The sequence below is a fragment of the Hypanus sabinus genome, chromosome 7, assembly GCF_030144855.1.
Source record: "Hypanus sabinus isolate sHypSab1 chromosome 7, sHypSab1.hap1, whole genome shotgun sequence".
Taxonomy (NCBI): Eukaryota; Metazoa; Chordata; class Chondrichthyes; order Myliobatiformes; family Dasyatidae; genus Hypanus; species Hypanus sabinus.
The window spans coordinates 74,766,693-74,791,238 of NC_082712.1; the positions used below are offsets into that span (position 1 = coordinate 74,766,693).

The 24,546-nt window shown below is 41.7% G+C and overlaps 1 protein-coding gene across 5 annotated transcripts in view; it reads right to left on the minus strand.

Moving 5' to 3' along the window:
* cntln (centlein, centrosomal protein) overlaps nt 1–24,546 on the minus strand; it is a 515,524-nt gene that overhangs the window by 357,373 nt on the left and 133,605 nt on the right. For 4 of the 5 annotated variants that reach the window (XM_059974895.1, XM_059974896.1, XM_059974893.1 and 1 more), the window contains one exon: nt 18,898–19,083. The exons of the other annotated variant lie outside the window; for it this stretch is intronic. In XM_059974895.1, coding sequence (XP_059830878.1) covers nt 18,898–19,083 — 186 coding nt within the window. The remainder of the gene's footprint in view (nt 1–18,897; nt 19,084–24,546) is intronic. 5 annotated transcript variants of the gene reach the window in all.

Here is a 24,546-nt window from a genome sequence, read left to right on the forward strand (position 1 = left end):
CTCCAAATCACTCAATTGGTCCGAAAACACAGCAAACTGTAGATCAAGCTCCAATAGTATCAGAACCATATTTAAAAGAAAAAGACTTAAAAGAAGTGAAAGAAACAGTTTTGTGAACCATCTGGAAAATGTTGCCTGTGGCAGCATTGTTCACTGGCGCCATCTGCTTCATCTTGGAATGACCATTACAAATATATACTATCATAAGATTCATTTTCTTGCGGGTATACACAGTAAATCCAAGAAACATGATCAAATCAATGAAAGACTGCACCCAGCAACAAGGACAAACAACCAATGTGCAAAAGACAACAAACTATGCAAATACAAAAAAATAAATACATAAGCAATAAATATCAAGAACATGAGATGAAGTGTCCTTGAAAGTGAGTCCATGGTGGTGTGGGTCCTGAGGCTCCTGTACCTTCTACCTGAAGTGAGAAGAGAGCTTGGCCTGATTGGTAGGGGATGGATGCTACTTTCCTGAAAGAGCACATCTAACATGAAGCTCTGTTGCAAGAAAGCAGGTAACATGACTGAGCATTTTAAGTGATTGTCAGAATACATATGTAATTTGGCACAGAGCAGTTTCTGCCAGGATAAAATACAGAATAAAACAGAGGTAATAACAGAGTCCTAAGTTAAAATACATGATAGAGTGGAGACAGCCAGTGTATCAATGAACTAGTCTCCATATCTGCAACAGGAAGTGCAGTGTACAAAGAAAAAGCAGTACTTTCCAGGCAATGTACGAGAATCAAATACAGATGAACAGAGGTTGATTTACAATCCCAGCTTTGTTGGCTAACTGTGCATGAGAATTAATTTTATATCCCACCACGTGAATATACACCATCAGTAATAAGAGGAAAACAGCAAACAGGTTGGCAACAATAGGGCAGAATCCACAGCAGAAACAACTACCAGGAATGGATCAGAGATATATCAGTGTACTCTCAGTGGAGGATTAGAAACTGATCACACAGCAGTAGTTCAGTGCCCAGACTGAAGACCAGCACAGAGTACTGACTCAGTATGAAAGTGTGGTGGTATTGGAGGTTTCTTTGATCCAGAAGCAGTGAGAAATAGTTCAGGCCAGGGGGAAAAAATAATTTCTATTCAAGACCTAAGCAGCAGCAGAATAAAGCTGGGAAACCAGTTGGAGTCAGAAGCTCAGCAGGCAATGTAAATTTGGCTTTCAAACTGATTTCACGTGTATACTACAAAACAAACAGCTATGGCTTACAACTTGATAGCTCAGTTTTACATTTCGATATAAAATTCGGCACCTATTTGCCTGACGTGCAGCAATATACTGTATATGTTGCATTAATGCCATAAATATTTTTATAAAAGATCATAAAATTCTAATTCAACCAGTCAACAGAAACCAGTATTTATCACAGCTAGTTACTGAATATTAAGATTAAGGAGCAACATACATGCAAGGAGCTAGAAGGCCATTTATAAAGTTTAAAAACAAGAATATTGTAAGATTATACACAATAATAAGTAATCAAAGAATTGAAATTGTCATAGTATTTATTTTTTCTTATTCCATCAGCTGGATAATGGTATTTTAGCTGCTTCATTTACAATAAAAATGGAAATATAGCACCGATACTGCACCAGTCTGTGTAAACACTTAACATTTGAGAAAACCGTTTCTTCCTTCCTCCCATAGGACTTCACCTTCTCCCTAAGCAAGTGCTTACCTAATCTATTATTAAATAATTTTAAATCGTCACTTCTGATAATGCAGTTCACATTCTAATAATCCCTTTGATGACACTTCCTTCAACTCTGAAAATCAACTCCATGCCTCTTTTTATCAATTCAACAATTAATGTAAAAAAACTTATAATTTAAAATGTGTTGCTCAAAACTATATTCAATATTCCAATATGCATTCAGCGTGTTTTAAATGGATGATATATTTGCAAATACAAGACCTGTTTGTCTAATATACATTCTTCCCAATCTCCACTTTCATTTTTGAAGACCTATGAATCTTATAGCCCCTTTCTCAACTCCAGAATGCTTTACAGTATTTGACAGCACATGAAATTCTTCTGAAACACAATCACTGATTCTGATATAAGAAATGAGTTGTTTGTTTGCATAAGGCAAGGTCTCAATAAAGAGCAATGCGATTTTGCATTATGTCACGGGGGGGGGGGGGGGGGGAGATAGCTCGGGTCCTACCAGAGATCTGTACATCTTCATTAGCTGCAACTGAAGTACCAAAAACAGGAGAAATGTTAATATTATTCTTTTATTTAAGAAGGGCAGCAGGGATAAGCCATTTAACTATAGTCCAGTGAGCATATTGCCAATAGTAGGGAAATTATAAAAGTAAATTCCAGGAGACAGCATTTATGTACACTTATAAAGGTAGGAGCTGGTTATGAATAGTCATGATGGGTTTATGCAGGGGAAATTCTGTCTCATTAATACTATCTGTCACTAAATGAGATAGGTCAGCTGGTTGAGTAATACTGCAACACCCACCTCGCACTCAACGTCAGCAACACAATTCTTGCAGATGCTGGAAATCCATCACAACACACACAAATGTAGGAAGAACACAGCAGGTCAGGCAGTATCTATGGAGAGCAATGAACAGTCAACAGTTCAGGCTCAGATCCTTCAAGACTGGAAAGGAAGGATCAGAAGCTAGAATAGCAGGGAGGGGGGAGGGAAGGAAAGAAGAACAAGCTCGCAAGTAATAGGTGAAACCAGCAAGGGAAAAGAAAGGTGTGTGGAAGAGCAGATATAAAGTGAGATGCTGAGAGATAATAAGACAGAAGAGGTAAAAGGCTGAAGAAGAGAGAAGAGTCGACCATGCGAGAAAGTGAAGGAGGAGGGGCACCAGAAGGAGATGATGAGCAGGTGAAAAGAAGAGAAAGGGCAAAAGAGATGCCAAAATGGGCATTAGAAAGAGAAGAGAGGAGGGGAAGAATTTACTGGGAGTTCAAGAAATCAACATTCATGCTGTTAGGTCGGAGAACCTAGTCACAATATGAGGTGTTGCTCCCCCAAACTGAGAGTGGCCCTATCACATCAGGAGAGGAGGGCATGGGCCAAAGCGTCATAATGGAAGTAGAATTAAAATGGATGGCTATTGACAAAGCTCCCTTATTGTGCCGGATGGAATGAAGGTGCTCAACAAAGCAGTCCCCAATCTACGTTAGCTTCTACCAATGTAGAGGAGGCCACATCACATGCACCAGATACAGAACATGACCTCGACAGACTCCCAGGGGAAGTGTCGCTTCAATTGAAGGTCTGTTTGGAACCCTGATTGTGAGTGAGAGAAGAAGTGTTGTGGCAGGTTTAGCACTTGTCCCACTTACAGGGGTAAGTCACCAATATCCCCCTGCTCTACTTGCTTCACATCTATAACTGTGAAACTTAGCACAGCTCCAACGCCATATTTAAATTGCTGACAACATCCCTGCCGTTGGTCACATCAAAGGTAGTGTTGAATCAGCATATCGAAAGGAGAGTGAAACTCTGGCTGAGTGGTGCCACAACAACAACCTCTCAGCCAACGTCTGCAAGACCAAGGAGATGATTATTGAATTCAGGAGAAGGAAACTGGAGGTCCATGAGCCAGTCCTCATCAGAGATCAGAGGTGGAATGATCAGCAACTCTAAATTCCTTGGTGTTATTATTTCAGAAAACCTATCCTGGGTTAAACACACAAATGCCATTACGAAGAAAGCATGGCAGCATCTCTAATTCCTTAGAAGTTTGTGAAGATGCTGCATGACATCTAAAACTTTGACAAAATTTTATAGATATGTGATGTAGAGTATACTGACTGCTTACATCACAGCCTGGTATGGAAACACCAATGCCCTTGAATAGAAAATCCTCCAAAACATCGAGGAGAAAGTCTTGTCCATCACGAGTAAATCCCTCCCCAATATTCAGAACTTGCACACAGAGCACTGTCACGGGAAAACAGCATCCATCATCAAGGACCCCCATTGCAAAAGCCATTATCTCTTCTACCTGCTGCCATCAGGAAGGAACAGGAGCCTCAGAATCCACATCACCAGGTTCAGGAACAGTTATTACCCCTCAACCATTAGGCTCTTGAACTAGAGGACATGACTTCACTCATCCCATCACAGAACTCTTCCCACAAAATACAGACTCACTTTCAAGGACTGCTTTGAATCAGTGGACTGGACTGTATTCAGGGATTCATTTTCAAGTCTGGAAGAGCATGCCACAGTTGTTAACAACTTCATTTAAAACCTGTGATGAACATCATCATAGCTTGTCACATCAGACAGCCAGCCACTCCAGTGTTGTTTGGTTGTTGTTGAGCAGGTCAGTGTCAGCTAAATCAGGTGAGAGTGGGCGGTTGTGCAGAACGTGTTCAATGTTCTTCACCTTTTCGCCACACTCACAGAATTCGCTGGTCTTTAAACCCCACTTCACCATATTGTCTGCCGTCCCACAAACTCACGCTTTCGCTCTGTTGAGAGTGCACCACTTCCTTCTGTCAAGCAGTGCCCTGGCTGGCAACATTTTGGTGGGGTCTTGCACTGTATTGTTTGGTGGGGTTCTGGCTTCTGTTTGCTGCAATAGGTCAATGCTGTATGTTTGGGGGGATTTTCCATGCAGTAGTTCCTCCACTGTAGCAAAGCTTTTCCTCGATTTTAAGTGGCTGGAAACTGGCACATGATGGTGTAGTGGATGCTGTGGATCAGAGTTCTGTTTACCTTTTTGTTGTAGTGTGTCTTCGGATCTCTGGAGAAGCAATGCCTGCAAGTCTGTAAATGATGCTAGTGAGTGTGGGGCGCAGTGTGCCCATGATTATTCAGCAGGCTTCGTTAAGCAACGGGTCTATTTTCTTCGCATGGCCTGATCTGCCCCACACAGGTGCACAGTATTCTGCAGGTGCATAGCAGAGTGCTAGGGCAGTTGATCAAGTGTGTAAGCATTAGTTCACCATTTCCTGCCTGCTAATTTTTTCAAGAGAGACTTGCAAGAGCCAACTTTCCCTCGGAGCTTATGGCTGTGGGATGGCAAATGAGAGCATCCTATCCAGTGTCACGCGCAAGTAAATTGGAGTCGGATGGTGTTCAAGCTCCTTCCCACACCAAAAGATCTTCAATTTCCAAGCTGCTCCTCGATTCCTCAGGTGGAATGCACACACTTGAGTTTTTGATGGATTTGGGTTCAGAGACCATTTTTCATAATGCTGCTTCATTGCTTCGAGGACTGCTGTAAGTCGTACTTCAGCTTCTTGGAAGGAGTTAGCTTGTGTTGCTATGCATAGGTTGTCTGCATAGATAAACCTGCCTGTGTTAGGAAAGATCGGTTGGTAACTTGCGTAAACATTAAATAGTAGTGCCAGGACTGATCCCTGTGGTAATCCGTTCCTTTGTGGACACCACCTACTCTTAATTCCATTCATTTCTACATAAAATCTGTGATTTTCTAGGAGGCTTCTTATTACTTTGACTGTGGTTTCATTCTTTAACATTTTAGATAATTTCAGTAGAAGGCCTCTGTGATTCATAGTGTTATATGCCTCTGTTAAGTCAACAAATACTGCCCCTGTAATGTCACATTTTAAAGCGTTCCTCAATATACTGGGTTAAGTTCAGGACTTGACCATAGCAAGAGCAGCCTGGCCTGAACCCGGCTTGGTCTGGTGTTACAAGATCTTCGACTAAGGGGGATATGATGAGTGTGCACCAACGAGATTTACTGTCATCTCCCAAATCAAAAGCTGTGGATGAACCTGAAGGTTCGTAGTCTTCTGAAGGCTTGAACTGTTGCATTTAAGTCTGGCAACTCAGTTCTGTACAGCAAAACCAGTTATAAACTGCAGAGTGTTAGTTCAAGAGCTCAGAAACAATTACAAGCGTGTTTGGAGGCGACTTCAGATGCACATCAACTCCGGCAAGGTTTGCAGGCCATTGCTTCCCACAAAGCAAAACCCATCATGAATGGCAGAGATGCTTCATGACCAAGTGACATCAATGCCTTTTATGCTCACTTTAAAAGGAGGAATAAAACCACAGCAGCGAGGATCCCTGCTGCACCCAAGGACCCTGTGATCTGTCTCGGAGGCTGACGTCAGCCAGTCTCGGGGGGTGAACCCTGCAAGGCAGCAGGCCCTGATGGAGTAACTGGTAAGGCTCTAAAAACTGATGGGAGATATTCAAAGACATTTTTACTCTCTCACTGCTACAGTCAGAAGTTCCCATCTGCTTCAAAAGGGCAACAATTATACCAGTGCCCAAGAAGAACAATGTGAGCTGCTTTAATGACTATCGTCCAGAAGCACTCACATCTACAGTGATGAAGTGCTTTGAGAGGTTGATCATGGATAGAATCAACTCCTGCCTCAGCAAGCTCCTGGACCCACTACAATTTGCCTATCGCCACAATAGGTCTACAGTAGACATCATCTCAATGGCTCCACACGCGGTCTTAGATTACCTGGACAACACAGTACCCATGTCAGGATGCCATTTACTGACTATAGCTCAGCATTTAACACTGTCATTCCTACAGTCCTGATCAGAAAGCTACAGAACCTGGGTCTCTGTACCTCCCTCTACAATTAGATCCTTAATTTCCTAACCAGAAGACCACAATCTGTATGGATTGGTAATAACATCTCCACCTCACTGACAATCAACACTGGCACACCTCAGGGGTGTGTGCATAGCCCACTGCTCTACTTCCTCTACACCCATGACTGTGAGGCTTGGTACAGCTCAAATGCCATCTATAAGTTTGCTGACGATACCTCTGTTGTCAGATTCTCAGGTAGTGATGAGAGAGCGTATAGCAAGATATACCAGCTAGTTGAATGTTGTAGCAGTAACAACTTTGCAGTCAATGTAAGACAAAAAAGTTGATTGTGGACTTTAGAAAGGTAGAACAAGGAAATGCCCACCAGTCTTCATTGAGGGATCAGAGGTGAAGAGAGTGAGAAACTGCAAGTTCCTGGGGGCTAATATCTCTGAGGACCTAACCTGGTCACAACGTATGGATGCAGCTATAAAAGTAGCAAGACAGTGGATATATTTCATCAGGAGTTTGAGATTTGGTATGTCAACAAAGACACTCAGTTTCTACTGATGTACCCTGGAGAGCATTCTGACTGGCTGCATCACTGTCTGGTATGGGTGGGGGGTGCTGGGAGCTACAGCACAGAATCAAAATAAGCTGCAGAGAGTTGTAGAATTAGTCAGCTCCATCATGGGTACCAGCCAAGATACCAAGGTATCCAAGATACCTTCAAGGAGCGGTGCCTCAGAAAAGCATCTTCCATCAAGGAACCTCCCCCCCCCCCCCACCTAGGACTGCCCTCTTCTCATTGTCACCATCAGGAAATATAGAAGCTTGAAGGCAAACACTCAGCGATTCAGGAACAAACAGCTTCTTCCCTTCTGCTATCCAATTTCTGAATGGACACTGATCCCATCAGCACTACCTCACTACTTTTTTAGTTCTGTTTTTGCACCTCTTATCTAACTATTTAATACACATATATACTTAATGTAATTAACAAGTTTTTTTCAGTACTTGAGTGCATTGTACTGCTTCCACAAAGTTAACAAATGTCATAACATAAGCTGGTATTAAACCTAATTCTGATTCTTCATCTCATGTTCTTGATATTTTTTGTTTATCTTGCGTTTGCACTTCCTGTTGTCTTTTGTACACTGGTTGTTTGTCCATCCTGTTGGATGTGGTCTTACATTGATTCTACTGCGTTTCTTGGATTTACTATGTATACCCACAACAAAACAAATCTCAAGGTGTATATGGTGACATACATGTACTTGGATAATAAAATTACTTTGAACTTTGAAGTGCCAGGAGGGAGGTCAATGAGGGGCACAAATGAACAGGGGAGTTGCTAAGAGAGCAATCACGGTGGAAAGTGAAGAGTGGAAGGGAGGAAAAAGTGTGTATAGTCGCAGTATCCTCTTGAAGATGGCAAAAGTCATGAAGAATGCTTACTAAATGTGGAGGCACATGCGGTGGTAGGTAAAGACGAGGGCAACTCTGTGCCTGTTAATACAGTGGGAGATAAGGTGAGTGCAGACATCCAGGAAATGGAGATGATCCAGGTGACAGCAGCATCAATGGTAGAGGAAGGGAAACCCATTCATTGAAAAACTAGAATATGAAGGACTGTTGGTCCCACTCCCATCAAGGAAGAAACTACAGTATCCAAGCCAAACCAGACTCAAAAACAGTTTCTTCCTCCAAACATCAGGCTGATTAACACCTTCAGCCATTTAATCCATCCTACTACCACTACTTGATCATTTCCTGTCAGTCATCTTATGCACAGGTACGCCTGTACCTAGTGTCACTTTATGTACAGACATTCTATTATGTAAGCTAATCGTATGTATTTATATTTATTGTGCTCTTTATGTTTATTGTGTTTTTTTAAACTGCATTGGATCTGGAGTGACATCATTTCCTTCTCCTTTACACTTGTGTATTGATGAATGACAATGAACAATCTTGAATCTCAGAGAACACTGTGGAAGTTGCTGACTGGCCTCAGCAAGGGGGAGGTCAGCAAGACTAAGGAACTCATTTTGGAGGTCAGGAAGGGAAAGTCAAGAGAACACACTGAAGTCCTCATAGAGAATTCATGGTGGAACAGGTGAGCAGCTTCACTGGGCAACAACATCTCACTGAGTCTGTGATGGGCCCAACACTTTAATGCAATTATGAAGAAGGCACATCAATAGCTATACTTCATTAGAAGCTTGAGGGCATCAGCATGTCATCAAAGAGCCTCAGAGATTTGCATAAATATGTGCTGCAGAGCATTCTGACTGATAGCATCACAGCCAGGTCTGTAGGCTCCAATGCTTAGGATTGAAAGAGGCTGCAAAGGGTTATAGACTCAGCTAGCTCCATCTTAACCCAACCCTCCCCACTGTCAAGGGCATCTGCAAGAGGTGGTATCTCAAGGTGGTCTCTATCATTAAGGATCCTCAATATCTGGAACATGTCCAATTGCTGTTACTACCATCAGGAAGGAAGGAAGGTTTAAAAACCCATATTCAATTATTCAGAAACATTATTCTTCCTTTCTGCCATCAAATTTCTGAATGGTTCACAAACCCAGGAAGTCTATCTTATTTATTTTTTGTACTTTGGAGGGTTAATGAGCCTACCAGCAACTCCTTTGCTTGCATCTTCGGAAACAGCTCTATTTCCACCATTAACATCTTTATTTTCGCTTCCAGGGTTCTTTTGAAGACCGAGCTGGAGTTACATGCAGGCTTCAGTTTTTCACAGGAATGGGACCTGTTCTCTGGGTTCCACAAATGGCCAAGGGTTTGGCCTGAGAGTCTCGCTCGTGTTCGGAAGCCTAAGATCTCAGGGCTCTAGAGATGGGTGAATCAAGGATTGGTGTCATGGCAGAAGACTCCTGTGTCATCAGGGATGCCAAAAAATCTTTTGCTGTAAGACCCAAGGAACTTTGGGCACAGAGCTCATAAAAAGCGATGAAACGAACTTTTAACATGGTAAACTAGCGGGTTGTTGTTATGGCTCCCACTCGCTGTGAAAATAGGGGACACCTCCCTCTCCCTTGCCAGGGAGAGACAGAACCTATGGTTTGTTGAATGTTGGATGAAATGCGAAGCCCTTGGGGGTAACTTTGGCCGTTGTCTTTGCTATTACTTAGAACAGGCTTGGGCTCGGTGATGGTACTGATGCCCCCTTTTTTGCTGGCAGGGGGGAAAGGGGGATCCTTGCTTGCTGCCGCTTACATGTGGGAGTGTACTTTGGGGTTCTCACATTTCACTGTCATTCAATATTTGGGGCACTTCTGTTTTCATGGATGTTTGCGATGAAAAGGCACTTCAGGATGTACATTGTATACATTTTTCTGACATTAAATTGAACCTTTGAACCTTAATTTTATAATTATAAATTACATGATTCTTGTATCTTAGCACCACACTGCTGCCATAAACAACAAATTTCATGTCATGTCAATGACTAAATCTGATTCCGATTGATTTTTTAAGGTAACCAAATTGATTGATAAAGGTACAGCAGGATTTATGATCGGTATTGATATTTAACAAGGTTCCACATGATAAGATGGTCCCAATGTTTAAGGCATATGGGACCCAAGACTAAGGCTTAACAAATACATGTTGATAATCCTAAATTAATATGTCTCTCTATATGCTGATAAGAATTGCCGTGAAAATTTATTCCAATAATTTGTCAAATTCCAATATTATGCTAGTTGGTCTTAAAAGTTTATTAGTTCTCATGTTTCAAGGATGGGACCACATTACTAATCAGCCAGTTCTCCAATAGAGCTCTAGTGGCTGAACAGAGTTGGTAAATAAGAGTCAGAGACATACCTTTTATTCTCTTATTTCTCTGACAATTTATCTAACAGCTTGCACTAAAGATGTTTGATCGTTTAATAAGGCCTCCCTGTGTTTACTATTTCAAATATTTCACATTCTTCCACTTTATAATCAGTATTTGTATCACCATAACCAACTGACAATCCCCCATTTTCACCACTATTATTTCTTTATTTAACCTTTGTCTTCCTAATTTCCTTTTTAATTTCACCCTGCACATCTACATTTCTCTAGGTTTTCTACAATGTTAAACCGACAGTAACTGTCTTATCATACTCCTCAATATTCATGGGATGTGTAAATTTGGAAGTTCCACCCTTTTTTTTAAATGAACCTTGAAAACCTCTCCATAAACTTGTACTTTAAGTAGCTATTTCCAATGCAAATTCTTTCTCTGCTTAATTTAAAACTGTTAGCTTTAAGCCAATTCCGAATCATTACTCAAGATCTATCTTTAGATTTTTTTCCATAACTACGCTATGTACAACCACAGTATGATCACTACCTCCAAAATGTTCTTCCACCATAGGCTTAGAGGTTCATTGTCCAAAACTAAGTCCAACCTTACAAGGGACATGTTTCATTATTTAGGTCTTTTTATTTTTAAAAAAAATTCACTTGAATGCATTTTCAGTTTATTTCTTTTATACCACATTGCTATTACAGTTCAGGGCATCAGGGTTCAGAGTTCAATAATAACATCATCTGTAAGGAGTCTCTGCACATCCTCATCGTGGAATACATGGGTTTTCCCTGGGGGCTCCAGTTTCCTCCCACAGTTCAAAGATGTAACAGGTCAGTTCGATCGTAAATTGTACTGTGATAAGGTTAGGATTAATCAGGGTTATTGGGGGTTGCTGGGGTGGCAAGGCTCAAAGGGCCAGAAGGCATATATATCGCTAAATAAATAAATATTTATTACACCATTGCCATCTAAGTTAATGTCAGAGTAGTTAAAATCCTCTCCTAAATTATTTTATTATTTTTGCACTTCTTAGAATACTTCCACTAGAATATTCATACGAGAAAACGTTTTCCTTACCACTGCCTCTAAATATAGAAAATAGAACATTTGTTCTTCTGTCTCCCAGTAAGATAGAACACTCAGTACAAATGGCTTGATTTGACGTTTTCAATCTGTGACACCCAAGAAGAAGCACAAAGTACTGTAGTGGTTGAGGTAAAGGATGCAATAAGATTGTGGACCATTTGAACTTTGAAGAGTAAATCAATGTTGCTGAAGGAAAAGATTAGGTGAAAGCATGTGCAGGTGGATGGCCTTACATGTGGATTTTAAGATACAGGGACAACAATGATTTGAGGAAAGTTTAATATCCAACAGTACATTATTTGTCTTGCAATTTCTGCATAATTGCTTGGCAACATCCTCCTTGCGGACAACTTAGCTCTGGCTTCTGTTCCTGCACATAACAGTACAGGAATCAGAAATGGTGGCGTGCTGGTGCTTGTGATCTACTGCTCCATGACCAAGCTCACCGTCGAGTTTAGTGACAAGCACAAATGAATTAAGCTGAGACCAGATGCACTTCATATATAGCCCATTAGCTTTACACCAAGGACAGCATTGCTGATCTTGACTGACAAGAGTAGGTAGTTAGCACATTTATTACCATTTAATTTTACCTTTATGTTTTAGTGAATCTCCAGCACTTATTTAATGGCTTTCATTAACTTTTAAGGATTTTTTAAAAAATGAACTCTATGTTTAAATGTCTCTAATTATCAGATGCTGTTAGACCTACTTACAGGATTTTCAGTTTTATTTCATATTTTCAAGAACTGCAGTATATTACTTTTGGCCACATTTGTTGATTTTTCTTACAAATCATCTCTTTCAATAGCTATAATTTTTTCACCAATATTTCTGGAGTCTCTTTTTTAATCCCCTCCATCTACCCTCCCTGAAAACAGTAAATATAAGGTTTACTGAGCAAATATTTTTGCCAATCTTTAGGCTATGCTTCACCCATGGCCATGAGATGCATTTGTGCACTTCAGTTCTATTTTACATTATGTTTATTAATTTGATATATTTGAAAATTGGGGTATTTTGATTCCTTGGTTTCCTCTACCTTCTAAACAAAACTCCCACTCTCCACATCCAATTGTTCCATTCCAATGGTGCTGTCAGATTCCCATCATTCTAGCAAAACAACTTAAGTCCTCCTGAACAACAACAGCAAATTTACCTGACGAAGTTAGTCCCGACAAAGGGTCTCGGCCCGAAACTTTGACAGTGCTTCTCCTTATAGATGCTGCCTGGCCTGCTGTGTTCCACCAGCATTTTGTGTGTGTTGAGTAAATTTACCTACACAGATATTGGTCTCAGGCTACTGAAAGGCAATGTGACCATCCTACATTGATACCACTTTGTCTAGAATCCTAAGCAATCCTCCTGCAGCATTTAACAAAACATCTCATGACACTTTCCAGGAGTATCAGCAAAGTAACAAGGAGATATTGAGGATATCCCTTTTAGTATAGTTACGCAAGTATATTTTCAGAGGAAAGAGAAGGTGTAATGGGGGGAGGGGGAATTCCAAACCTTACGATATTAGCAGCTGAAGACAATTACTAATGGTTGAGAAATTAAACTCAGGGATACACAAGAGAAAAAATTACAGTATTGCACACATTTTGCTTCCACCTGTAACAATTTTTTTTGTTTGATTCTTGGTTATATCCCTCCAGTACTTCGAATATGCTCCTTCATAAACGGAGTCAGTGTTTAGCTATTCCACACGTCATCTGGCAGGAACTGCATTTCCAATCAGTACCACTTCTCATTCAAGCTTGCTTCCCGGCTTAAGACTTTTATATCTCTCACATGAACAGCTGACAGGTGAAAATGTTGACCTCTACTGAGACTTAACCACAAGAAACAGTTCTAACAACCAACATATTTAAAATTATTAGTGTACTGTCAAGTTGAAATAGAATTTTAAATTAGATCAGAATACACTCACTGTCAGACACTATGAATTAGTAATTAGATGTGTATTGTACAATAGTGCAGCTAAAGAAAACACTACATATTGATATCACCTTTGATGTAAGCAGGTTAAAAGAAAACAAAACAGCGAGCATAAGGTGCCATTCAAACCATCATTGAATAACTTCTGTAAATACAATTAAATATTTATCAAACATGATACTGTGTCCCCCCTATTCAAAATCCTCTATTGTATTTTTCTTTTTAAATTCTGTAGAATCATGTGCAAGTATCAGTATGGAAATTATAGCTACCACATTAAATCTACATGGCGACGCTGAGGTGCCATAAGGGTTTTCATCTGTTGATCTGCACAAGAATCTAGTCAGAGCACTCTAAATATACTAGCGATTGAAAAGTAGTTAAGAAGAGTGTTAGTTCTCTCAGTTCAAAAAGGGGTTTGATCAGTAAGCTAGAAAGTTTGGTTTGGAATTAATGATTGCAAATGCATGCTACAAGGACCTAATCTTGCCCTGCTTAACATAAAGGGAGATATTAATTCTGTGTCAAAGTCTCAGATGTCTTTCCGATGGGATCATGAACCTTCACCCAGTTTTCCCTCCTCCTTGTGGCTCCTTTCAAATTGGCTATTATGCCCAACTATGTCACAAAGAATAAACATTAATTGGGGGTAAATAAATAATAGTACACCACAGCATACCAATTTAAACCAATCCTATGCGCCTGCTCATATTTTTTGTTCCCTACATGCTCATGTGTCTGTCTAAGTGTCTCCTAAAGGCTGTCATATCTGTTCTATCACCTCCACGAGGAGAGCACTCTTGGCACATACCAGTCTCTGTGTAAAATAATTTACCTTGCACATCTCCTTTAAGCCTGCCCCTCTCACCATAGGTTTCTATGTGCTCTAGTATTTGACATTCCCATCATGGGAAGACGACTATCTTTTTAATACCTCTCTCAAGTTTATATACTTCCACTAGGTTTGTCCCTTAGCCTCAGATGTTCCAGAGAAAACAATCTAAGCTTGTCCACCTGTCAATATACCCAATATGCTCTAATCAAGGCAACATCCCAGCACACTCTCAAAAGCCTCTACATCCTTCCTGTCATGTGGTGATCAGAACTGCACACTATTTCTCAAATATGGTCTAGTAAAGTTCTATACAGCTGTAACATGACATCCCAACTTTCATACTCCATGCCACGCACGAGGAAGGCAAGACTTTATACACCTTTTTTACCACTATCCACTTGTATTGCCACTTTCTGGGAGCTATGTGATGAAGGTCTAGTTACCTAAGCCCACAAATCCAAAGCCAAGTGAAGAATCTACTTTTTACTTTTAAAAAGTGAAACAAGCATCTTTTCTGTAGGATTGCACTGATGCCATTGGTAGATCAATATCATAGAGTGAAGTTTGGTATAATTGCATAGTCATTCACACATACATAGGCATGTAGTTCATCCAGGACACCTCATTCTCCGAGGACTGGAAAAAAAAAGGACAGTAATTATAAAGGTGGTTACAGCAATTAGACAAATGCAAAGATTTAGATAAACAATAAATAAAAAGGAACAAAAATATCTCAAGTAGGTGGCAACAGTTTGTCAGAGAAGGGGTAAGATGAAGCAGAAGAGAGTTAAAGGAAAAGGAAAACGCCTGAGAGGTAGATAGGTATAAACATCAGATTGAACCCTTAAATAGCTGTACTCATAGAATCAAGCAACTTGTGAAACATTGATATCAGGCAAGTCAAGCAAACAACACAAACTTCAGAGACCATGGGCATTATGCTTTACCCCAATAAATCCTAAATTCAGCACCCCGCAGCAAGTTGTTTAGTAGCCAACTGGACATCCCATCATCTCTTTCCTATATTTTTTATTTCCTTAGTGTCAGAGGTAAAACTCGATTTGGAATGCAAGAACAGGAGTTCCACACAAGGCATTGTTTGGCTCTATGACGTATAGACTAACAGGATGATAATCAAAGTACTAACTTTTAATGTCATAGTTTCCCTTATCACATGTAATATTAATGCTCCAACTGCTCCAACTCAAATATCAGGAACACATAGCAATTGAAAGAAAGCAAAACATTTTATAACCACACAACAGCAAAAAAGCAGCTCCTGTATCCATTCCTCACACTACAGTTGAGAGAAAATATTTTCAACAGTTTCAGCAAAGGCTGTGTTTCAGAAAAAACTTGGGGATATTCAACCACAGATTTTCTTCAAAACTTAATCTTAAAAAAATAATCCAATTTAATTCACTCTCCAGAAATTAATCAAAATATACATCAGGATAGAAAACGGAAATCATTTTACATCATGGCTTTCATCTGCTATTCTATTCAAAATTACCACATAAGAGAAGATCCTTTCAAGCCAATCCTGGAATCGCACCTTTGCAGCAGCAAATGTTTCATGGGAAACATGCTTAATTAAAGTTCTTCCTGGCACCAGCCAAATCTTGTTTACACTCGCTTCAAAATCGATAACACTGAACCCCGAGGAGAGCCACTGACGCAACCTGCACCTTGGCCATCCCCAAGCCTGAGGTATATGTAGGGCATACCAATGCAACAACAGCCGCGGGGAGCGGGGTCAGACGGCATCTTAGGGCGAGTATACAAAGCATGCATGGCACAGCTGGCTAGTGTGTTCACAGACATTTTTAATCTTTCCCTCTCCCAGCGTGTAGTGCCCTCTTGCTTCAAAACATCCACTATCGTCCCTATACCAAAGAAAACCAAGGCAGCATGCCTGAGCCACTGGTGTCCTGTCGCACTCACCTCAATCATAAGCAAATGCTTTGAAAAGCTGATCAAGGACTACATCTGCAGCATGCTACCACCCACACTGAACCCCCTACAATTCACCTACCGACACAATCGATCAACAGATAGAATACAGTTCAACATTCAACACCAGAAATCCCCCCCCCCCAGGATTGGCAAACTCATACATCTCTGTCTGCACCCTGCTTTGTGCAGCTGGATCCTGGACTTCTTCTGGATCACCTGCAGGTGGTAAGGATGGGCACCCTCATCTCTGCTCCTCTGACCCTCAACACAGGAGCTCCCCAGAGCTGTGTCCTGAATCCCTTCCTCTAATCTCTATACACCAACAACTGTGTTGCCACACACAGCTTCAATCTGCTGATCAAGTTTGCAGATGACATGAGATTGATAGACCTTATTTCCAACAATGATGCGACATCCTACAGAGGAGAAGTCAACGCCCTGACACAGTGGTGCCAAGAAAGCAACCTCTCCCTCAATATTGAAAAAACGAAGGAGTACAGGATTACAGGAGGAACGAAGACAGGTTAACCCCTATTGACATCAATGGGACTGTATTGAGAGGGTGAGTAATTTCAAGTTCCTCGGTATACACATCACTGAAGATCTCACCTGGACTGTACATGCCGGCTCTGTGGTGAAAGAAGCACAACAGTGCCTTTTTTTTTACCTCAGACGGCTGAAAAAGTTTGGCATGAGTCCCCACATCCTCAGGACTTTCTATATGGGCACTATCGCGAGCATCCTGACTGGCTGTGTCACCACCTGGTATGCAAATTGTACTACCCTCAATCTCAGGGCACTGCAGAGTGCTGTGGACAGCGCAGCATATCTGCGGATGTAAACTGCCCTCTATTCAGGACAATTACAGCAGCAGGTGCATAAAGAGGGTGTGGAGGATCATCAGAGACTCCAGCCACCCAACCACAAACTGTTTCAGGTGCTACCGTCTGGTAAATGATACCATGGCAATAAGGCAAGGACCAACAGACTCCAGAACATTTTCAATCAGATTGATCAATACACATTGATCTGATTGCATATCTGACTATGCAAACATGTATGCAAAACAACTATGTGTACAATCTTAATGTTTGGGCAATATCCTCCCACATTTCCCTTCCTTAGTGCTTATACTCAGTGGTGGAGACGCAAGATAAAGATTTTTTACTCGCTCGTGTTGTAAGATGGAGGTAAGAAATAAAATTCTAATTCTAACCATGCGTCAATTTACGATGACCAATTAACCTACCCAGTACGTCTTTGGACTGCAGGAGGAAACCGGAGAACCCGGAGGAAAAACCACACATCCCATAGGAATGTACAGAGTAGAGACTCCTTACAGAATGGTGCTGGAATTGAACTCTGAACTCCCAGATGCTCCAAACTGAAATGCCACTATAACCGCTATGCCACCGTAGTATCCCTGAATGTTGAATCTTCTCTGGGTCAATAGTGCATTGTCAGTTTTCACACCAGTGGGGCTGATAATGCACTATTTGGGAGATATATGCCAGAAAAAAATGTGCTTTCACAAATAACAACCTGAATAAAAAGCCAGGTGTTGAATTTTGCATTTGAGTGATAGGACATCCAATGCAAAATAAGTACAAAATTGGTTAAGCTCATTTTCAACTGTGCAACACCATTTCTATTTGGAATTGAAACACAGAGAACCTACAGCACAATACAGGCCCTTTGGTCCACAATGCTGTGCTGAACATGTACTTACTTTAGAAATTACCTAGGGTTACCCATAGTCCTCTATTTTTCTAAGCTACATGTATCTATCTAGGAGTCTCTTAAAAGACCCTATTGTCCACCTCCACCATAGCCCATTCCACACACTCACCACTCTCTGCGTAAAAAACTTACCCAACATCTCCTCTGTACTTACTTGCAAGCATGTTAAACCTGTGCCCTCTCATGTTAGCCATTTCAACCCTGGGAAAAAGCCTCTGACTATCTACACGATCAATGCTTCTCATTGTCTTATTCACCTCTATCAGTTCACTTCTCGTCCTCCGTCACTCCAAGGAGAAAAGGCCGAGTTCACTCAACCTATTCTCATAAGGCATGCTCTCCAATCCAGGCAACATTCTTGTAAATCCCCTCTGCACATCCTTCCTGTAGTGAGGTGACCAGAAATTAGTATAGTACTCCAAGTGGGGTCTGACCAGGGTTGTACACCTATAATTGTGTGAAAGAATTTCTAAATCTGGTGTTCAGAATCACAGCAAAGGATCAGCCATGATTTTACTGAATGGCAGAGTCCGCTTAAAGTTTCGAACAGCTCATTCTTGGTCATATTTCTTATCTTACTTTTCTTTAAAAAATGACTGCAACATGGTAGGTTACCTTTCTAATTCCTACCCCTACTCACAGTTAGCCTCCATCATTTCCAAACAGATTTTTTCACCCCATCAAGATTTTGTATAAATCTCGTACACTACAATGAATCAGTATTACAACCCAGTGAACAAAAAGAAAACCGCAGGAGAAACTCAGCGGGTCAGGCCGCATTTGTGAATGGAAATGGACATTAAGTGATTTGGGTCAAGACCCTTCATTTGGGTTGAAAGAGTAGGGAGAAGTAACCAGAATAAAGAGGTGAGAGAAGGGAAGGGAGAAAAGCTGGCAAGCAATAGGTAGATTAGATGAGGAATGCTCTGGCAGACGGAGAAGTAATTACAATGTAGTTCCTTACCTGCTCCACACCTTGAGCAGTAGTCATACACAATGCAGTCTGTTTGGAATCTAAAGCCTCTGGGAGTTTTTCCAGGAGTTGTCTTATTTGCTGCTCCTTTTGATGTAATTGAGTGGTTATGGAAAAGTGCCTTTGCTGATGTTGGGCCTCCCTAGTTTTCAATGTATTGTTCAAGTCGCTGTAATTCTAATACAAAAAATATATTTCATCAGTGTAGAAATGATGCAGGTAGGACACATACAGACACTGTTGTACACTTTGTAAAATAGAGTGGAATCCAGTTAAATGGGCTATCGGTTAACCAGGACAGCCATTTATTTGGGACAACTCTTAAAGAACAAAAACTACTCGAGAAAATAGCCGGAATTCCCTTTGTTTACTTGTGACACTATATTGCTTAACTTGGACAGGAGACTTGCCGAATAGTTTCTAACTCACATCAGACACGCATTTGCATGACTTAGACACAACACCTTGCTTCAAGTGAAGAGTTTTTAAATAGCATCAGTTCTGTGTTTGTGTTCAAAAGCAGCAAATTTTGTCACTGATACATGCCGAGAAATAAGCAGTGAGACTATTCAGAACTGTTTTCTCACTGCAGTTTCAAGCATTCAAGATTGTAGAAGACAGAAACAACTGGGAACAAAAGTCAAACAATTTCATTACTTAAACAAATTAGTAAATGTGAAGTATTTGAAGGTATCAACAGTCATTTTGAATGTTATAATTAAAATTAAGATTTGAAGGATGCAATCATTGACAGCATCATATATATGAAGGCAGTCCACTATCTGCACTTGGTGTCTGCGTTGATTTTGTTTGTTTACAGTCAAAAGAATGTGTTACCAATGCATTCCTACGTCAATAAGTATTAGGAACTAATGAACAGTTTTATTGTACCATGGTGATATTATTGGTGTTCTAATTCGTTGTGCATTTTATTTAAATTAACAAATTGTTACTCAGTTTGTGTTGGCGCATGTCCTAGTGGACAAGGCATCAGACTAGTAACCTGAAGGTCAGTGGTTCGAGCCTCAGCTGAGGCAGCATGTTTGTATCCTTGAGCAAGACACTGAACAACACATTGCTCTGCGACGTCACCGGTGCCAAGCTGCATGGGTCCTAGTGCCCTTCCCTTGGACAACATCGGTGGCATGGAGAGGGGAAGGCCTGCAGCTTGGGCAACTGCCGGTCTCCCATACAACCCTTCCCAGGCCTGCGCCCTGGAAACTCCACGCACAGATCCATGGTCTCTCAAGACTGACGGATGCCACCACACTCAGTTTTAAAAAAGGTATAAGAAAGACAAACTATTTCCATGAAACTCCAGCAAATTGGGACGTTACGCAATTGGACCAAAATGTAGTGGTCCCGATGTGTCCCAATTAACCAGAATTCATAGTAGTTCCAGAGAAAAAATACTGATATCAAACTTTTCATCCTTGATACACCATTAGTAGGTCCAAGTGATGCCAACCTCTCACCATATATACACCCGATGGAGACTGATAGTATGGAATCCATAAGATCACACAGGTGCGATCCATCTCCTCAGACCAGGCAAACAGGAGCTATTTGGCAATACATTATTATGCTTGCGCCCTCAATGCCCGCACAGAGCAGAAGATGCAGCGAGAAATGGACTGCTTCTCAAGAGCCTGAGATAACTTTAGGCTTACAATCAGCACCAAAAAGACCGAAGTTATGTACCAGCCTACATCTGGAAAGCCCTACCAGGAACCACACATCACAGTAAAGGGGCAAAAGCTACTGGCAGTCGACAGCTTTATTTATCTGGGCAGTACTCTATCACGAGCGGTGAACATAGATGCAGAGATCAGCAACACAAATGCCAAAGCCAGTGCTGCCTTTGGGAGACTCCGTGAGAATGTATGGGAGCGGAGAGGACTCAGCCTTACCACCAAGCTGAAGGTCTACCAAGCAGTGGTTCTCACCACCCTCCTCTATGCCAGCGAGACCTGGACTGTCTACAGCAGACACACTAAACTACTTCCACTTGAGCTGCCTCCGCAGACTTCTCCACGTACAATGGCAGGACAAAGTCCCAGACACTGAGGTCCTGGAGCGGGCTAGCACCACAGCGTCTACACCCTCCTACAGAAAGCCCAAGCCAGATGGTCTGGCCATGTCATCAGAATATCTGACAGTCGACTACCAAAACAGCTGCTGTATGGAGAGCTGAGCCAGGGCAAGCGCTCAGTTGGAGGGCAGAAGAAACGTTCCAAAGACTGCCTCAAAGTGCCCCTCAAAGACCTCAACATCAATCCCAGTAGCTGGAAATCGCTTGCTCTGGACCGCCCAACCTGGTGGAGCAGGACCACTAAAGGAGTGTATGCAGCAGAAATCAGACGCACTGCAGAGGCTCAGAGGAAACACACCGCACGCAAGGCTCAAGCTACCTCCACTTCCACTGCAGCACCTACCCTCATGTGTCCCACATGTGGGCGAGCGTTCAGAGCCTGGATTGGCCTCACCAGTCACCTCCGGACCCACAGTCACAAACACTCCACCTGACAGAAGTCGTGGTCGTCTTCGACTCCGAAGGATGAACAACATTATGCTATCACTGGCTGACCTGGATAATAAAACCAAAGTTTGTTCCTATAAACAAACTTCATGCGTAGCTTGTATTACGCTTCTGCAACTTGTCCTTTACAACCTCCTTAGCCTTACCTACAACTAAACAGGCCCAAAGATCTGAAATTTCCCTATTTCTATCTTTATCCCTATGTTTAAAACCTACCTTAATCCTTACATACTGTTCGGGTCAAATTTGACCCATTTTGACATTTGACAGCAGTAAAAACACCCAAAATATCTTTTTTTTTTAGCCAAAATTTGATGACTTTTCCTAAAGTGACCTAAAATGCACAAAAATGAAAATACTTAAAGATGTTACACTTTTGTACAGTGCCTCAAATTTTTGTACATTGAGGCTGTTCCGGGTCAAATTTGACCCATATCTATTGAAATGGATTTTCAATAGATATGGGTACCAGTGTGGGTCAAATCAAGGAAAATGGTGGTTTTAGGGAATCGTGAAACTGCGAAACTGTACATGCCATGTCTTTGTATATTTTTTAAGGAACGGTAGTGACAGAGCTCAAGGGGGTCCTTGACACTGTCATGAGAATTGTCCGTTACGAGGTACCTGAGCTGCCACTTCAGTGACTGAGGTCATGGCAACAAGACTTGGTGCCCAAGGTCATTGATCTGGTCTTCCAAGATGAGCATCCAACATTAGGACAACTGTAGGACACTGAGGAGTACAGTAGAAGAGGGATCAGGGAATACAGATACATAATTCCCTAAAAGTGGCTTCACAGGTAGATAGGGTCATAAAGAGAGCTTTTGGTACATTGGCCTTTATAAATCAAAGTATTGAGTATAAGAGTTGGAATGTTATGGTGAGGTTGTACAAGGCATTGGTGAGGCCAAACTTGGAGTATTGTGTGCAGTTTTGGTCACCAAATTACAGCAAGGATATTAATAAGGTTGAAAGAGTGCAGAGAAAGTTTACAAGGATGTTGCCGGGACTTGAGAAACTGAGTTACAGAGAAAGGTTGAATAAGTTAGGACTTCATTCCCTGGAGCAAAGAAGAATGAGGGGAGATTTGATAGAGGTATATAAAATTATGATGGGTATAGATAGAGTGAATGCAAGCTGGCTTTTTCCACTGAGGCTAGGGGAGAAAGAAACCAGAGGACATGGGTTAAGGGTGAAGGGGGAGAAGTTTAAAGGGAGCATTAGGGGAGGGCTTCTTCACACAGAGAGTGGTGGGACTGTGGAATGAGCTGCCAGATGAAGTGGTAAATGCGGGCTCACTTTTAAGAAAAACTTGGACAGGTACATGGATGAGAGGGGTATGGAAGGATATGGGCCAGGTGTAGGTCAATGAGACTAGAAAGAAAAATGGTTCGACACAGCTAAGAAGGGCCGAAGGGCCTGTTTCTGTGCTGTAATGTTCTATGGTTCTAACTTTACAGCTCTTCCTCCCTCCAGCCATTGAAAAAATTGCCATTGAAATGACAAACATGGAGGGGATTAAACGGTATGGTCAAAAATGGAAGACCATTCATGTAACTGACCTACATGGGGCTTCTAATACTGGCTGGTGTATATAGGTCCCGAGGTGAGGCTGCTTCTAGTCTTTGGAATGCTGAGACGGGAAGACCAATTTTTCATGCCACCATGTCCCTGGAAATGTTCTGTACGATATCAGCAGTGCTCAGATTTGACAACCGAGAGACAAGACCTACACGGCATGTCACTGACAAACTGGCAGCAATCAGAGATGTCTGGTACAAGTGGGTGAAACAGCTGCCTCTCATGTAAAACCCTGGTCCTGAGGTCACAGTGGATGAAAGACTGGTTCCATTCAGAGGAATAAATGCCTGCCCTTTTATTGTTAGACTAGTTAATCACTGCTTCAATATACACATGCAATTGGTTGTGATATTAAATGATTTTTCCTCCTTTTGTGTTTTACCAGGTCGCTGTCCTTTCTGCCAGTGCGTGCCTAGGAAGCCAGGACAATCTGGAATAACGTTATGGGCAGCCTGTGATGCACGTTCCAGATATGCTTGGAATATGCAAGTGTATACTGGGAAGCCAGCTGGGGGGAGCCCCGGACAGAAAACAAGGCATGCGCATTGTGTTGGAGATGACGGAAGTGCTAAGAGGACACAACGTGACCTGTGACAACTTCTTCACATCTCATGAGCTTGGTCAGGCGCTCCTGAAGAAGAAAATCACAATGGTGGGCACTGTGAGGCAGAACAAGCCTGAGCTGCCACCTGCTCTGATTGCAACAAGGGAGAGAGACGTCTTCCCTTCTAAGTCTGCTTTCACCCATGACACCACAGCTGTCTTGTATATGCACAAGAATAAGAATGTCATCCTTATGAGCACATTACATAAGGTTGCAGAGGTCAGCGCTCAGGAGGACAGAAAACCAGCCATCATCCTTCACTACAATGCCAACAAAGGAGTGGACAACCTTGACAAAGTAACAGGCACATACAGCTGCAAGAGGAGAACAGCCCGCTGGCCTTTCACCATATTCCATAACATCATTGATATATCAACATACAATGCCTTTGTCATATGGAGTGAGCTGAACCCTACCTGCAGAACAAGCAAGAGGAATTGGAGGAGTTTGGAAAGGCCCTTGTGACTCCTTTTATGCAAAGTCGACACCACCTTCCCCGCACAGCAGCCTCATCAGCACTGGTAAGGGCAGTACAGCGATCTGATCCTGGCCCTGATCAACAACAAGTCCCACAAGAAGCCAACTCAAGGGGACAGAAGAAAAGGAGATGCAAAAAAGGGACTGCAAAACAGGGACAACACTGCAAATGTGGGAAGCACAAGTGCAAGGGCCACACATGCACGGTTTCCTACCACTGCTTTGAATGCAGGCCATTTTTTTGTTTTGTTTGTTGGTTAAATGTTAGTTAATGTTGAATTAATAGTTAAAATTAGATAGTAGTTATGAGGATATTTTTTATGACATAGTAGTGAGGACAGTGCTTGATGGTTGTAATGGTTATAAATGGTTACAAAATAAAGCCCACAGTTTCAGAATGTGGAAATATTTTCAGATTCAAAAATATATTTAAATCATT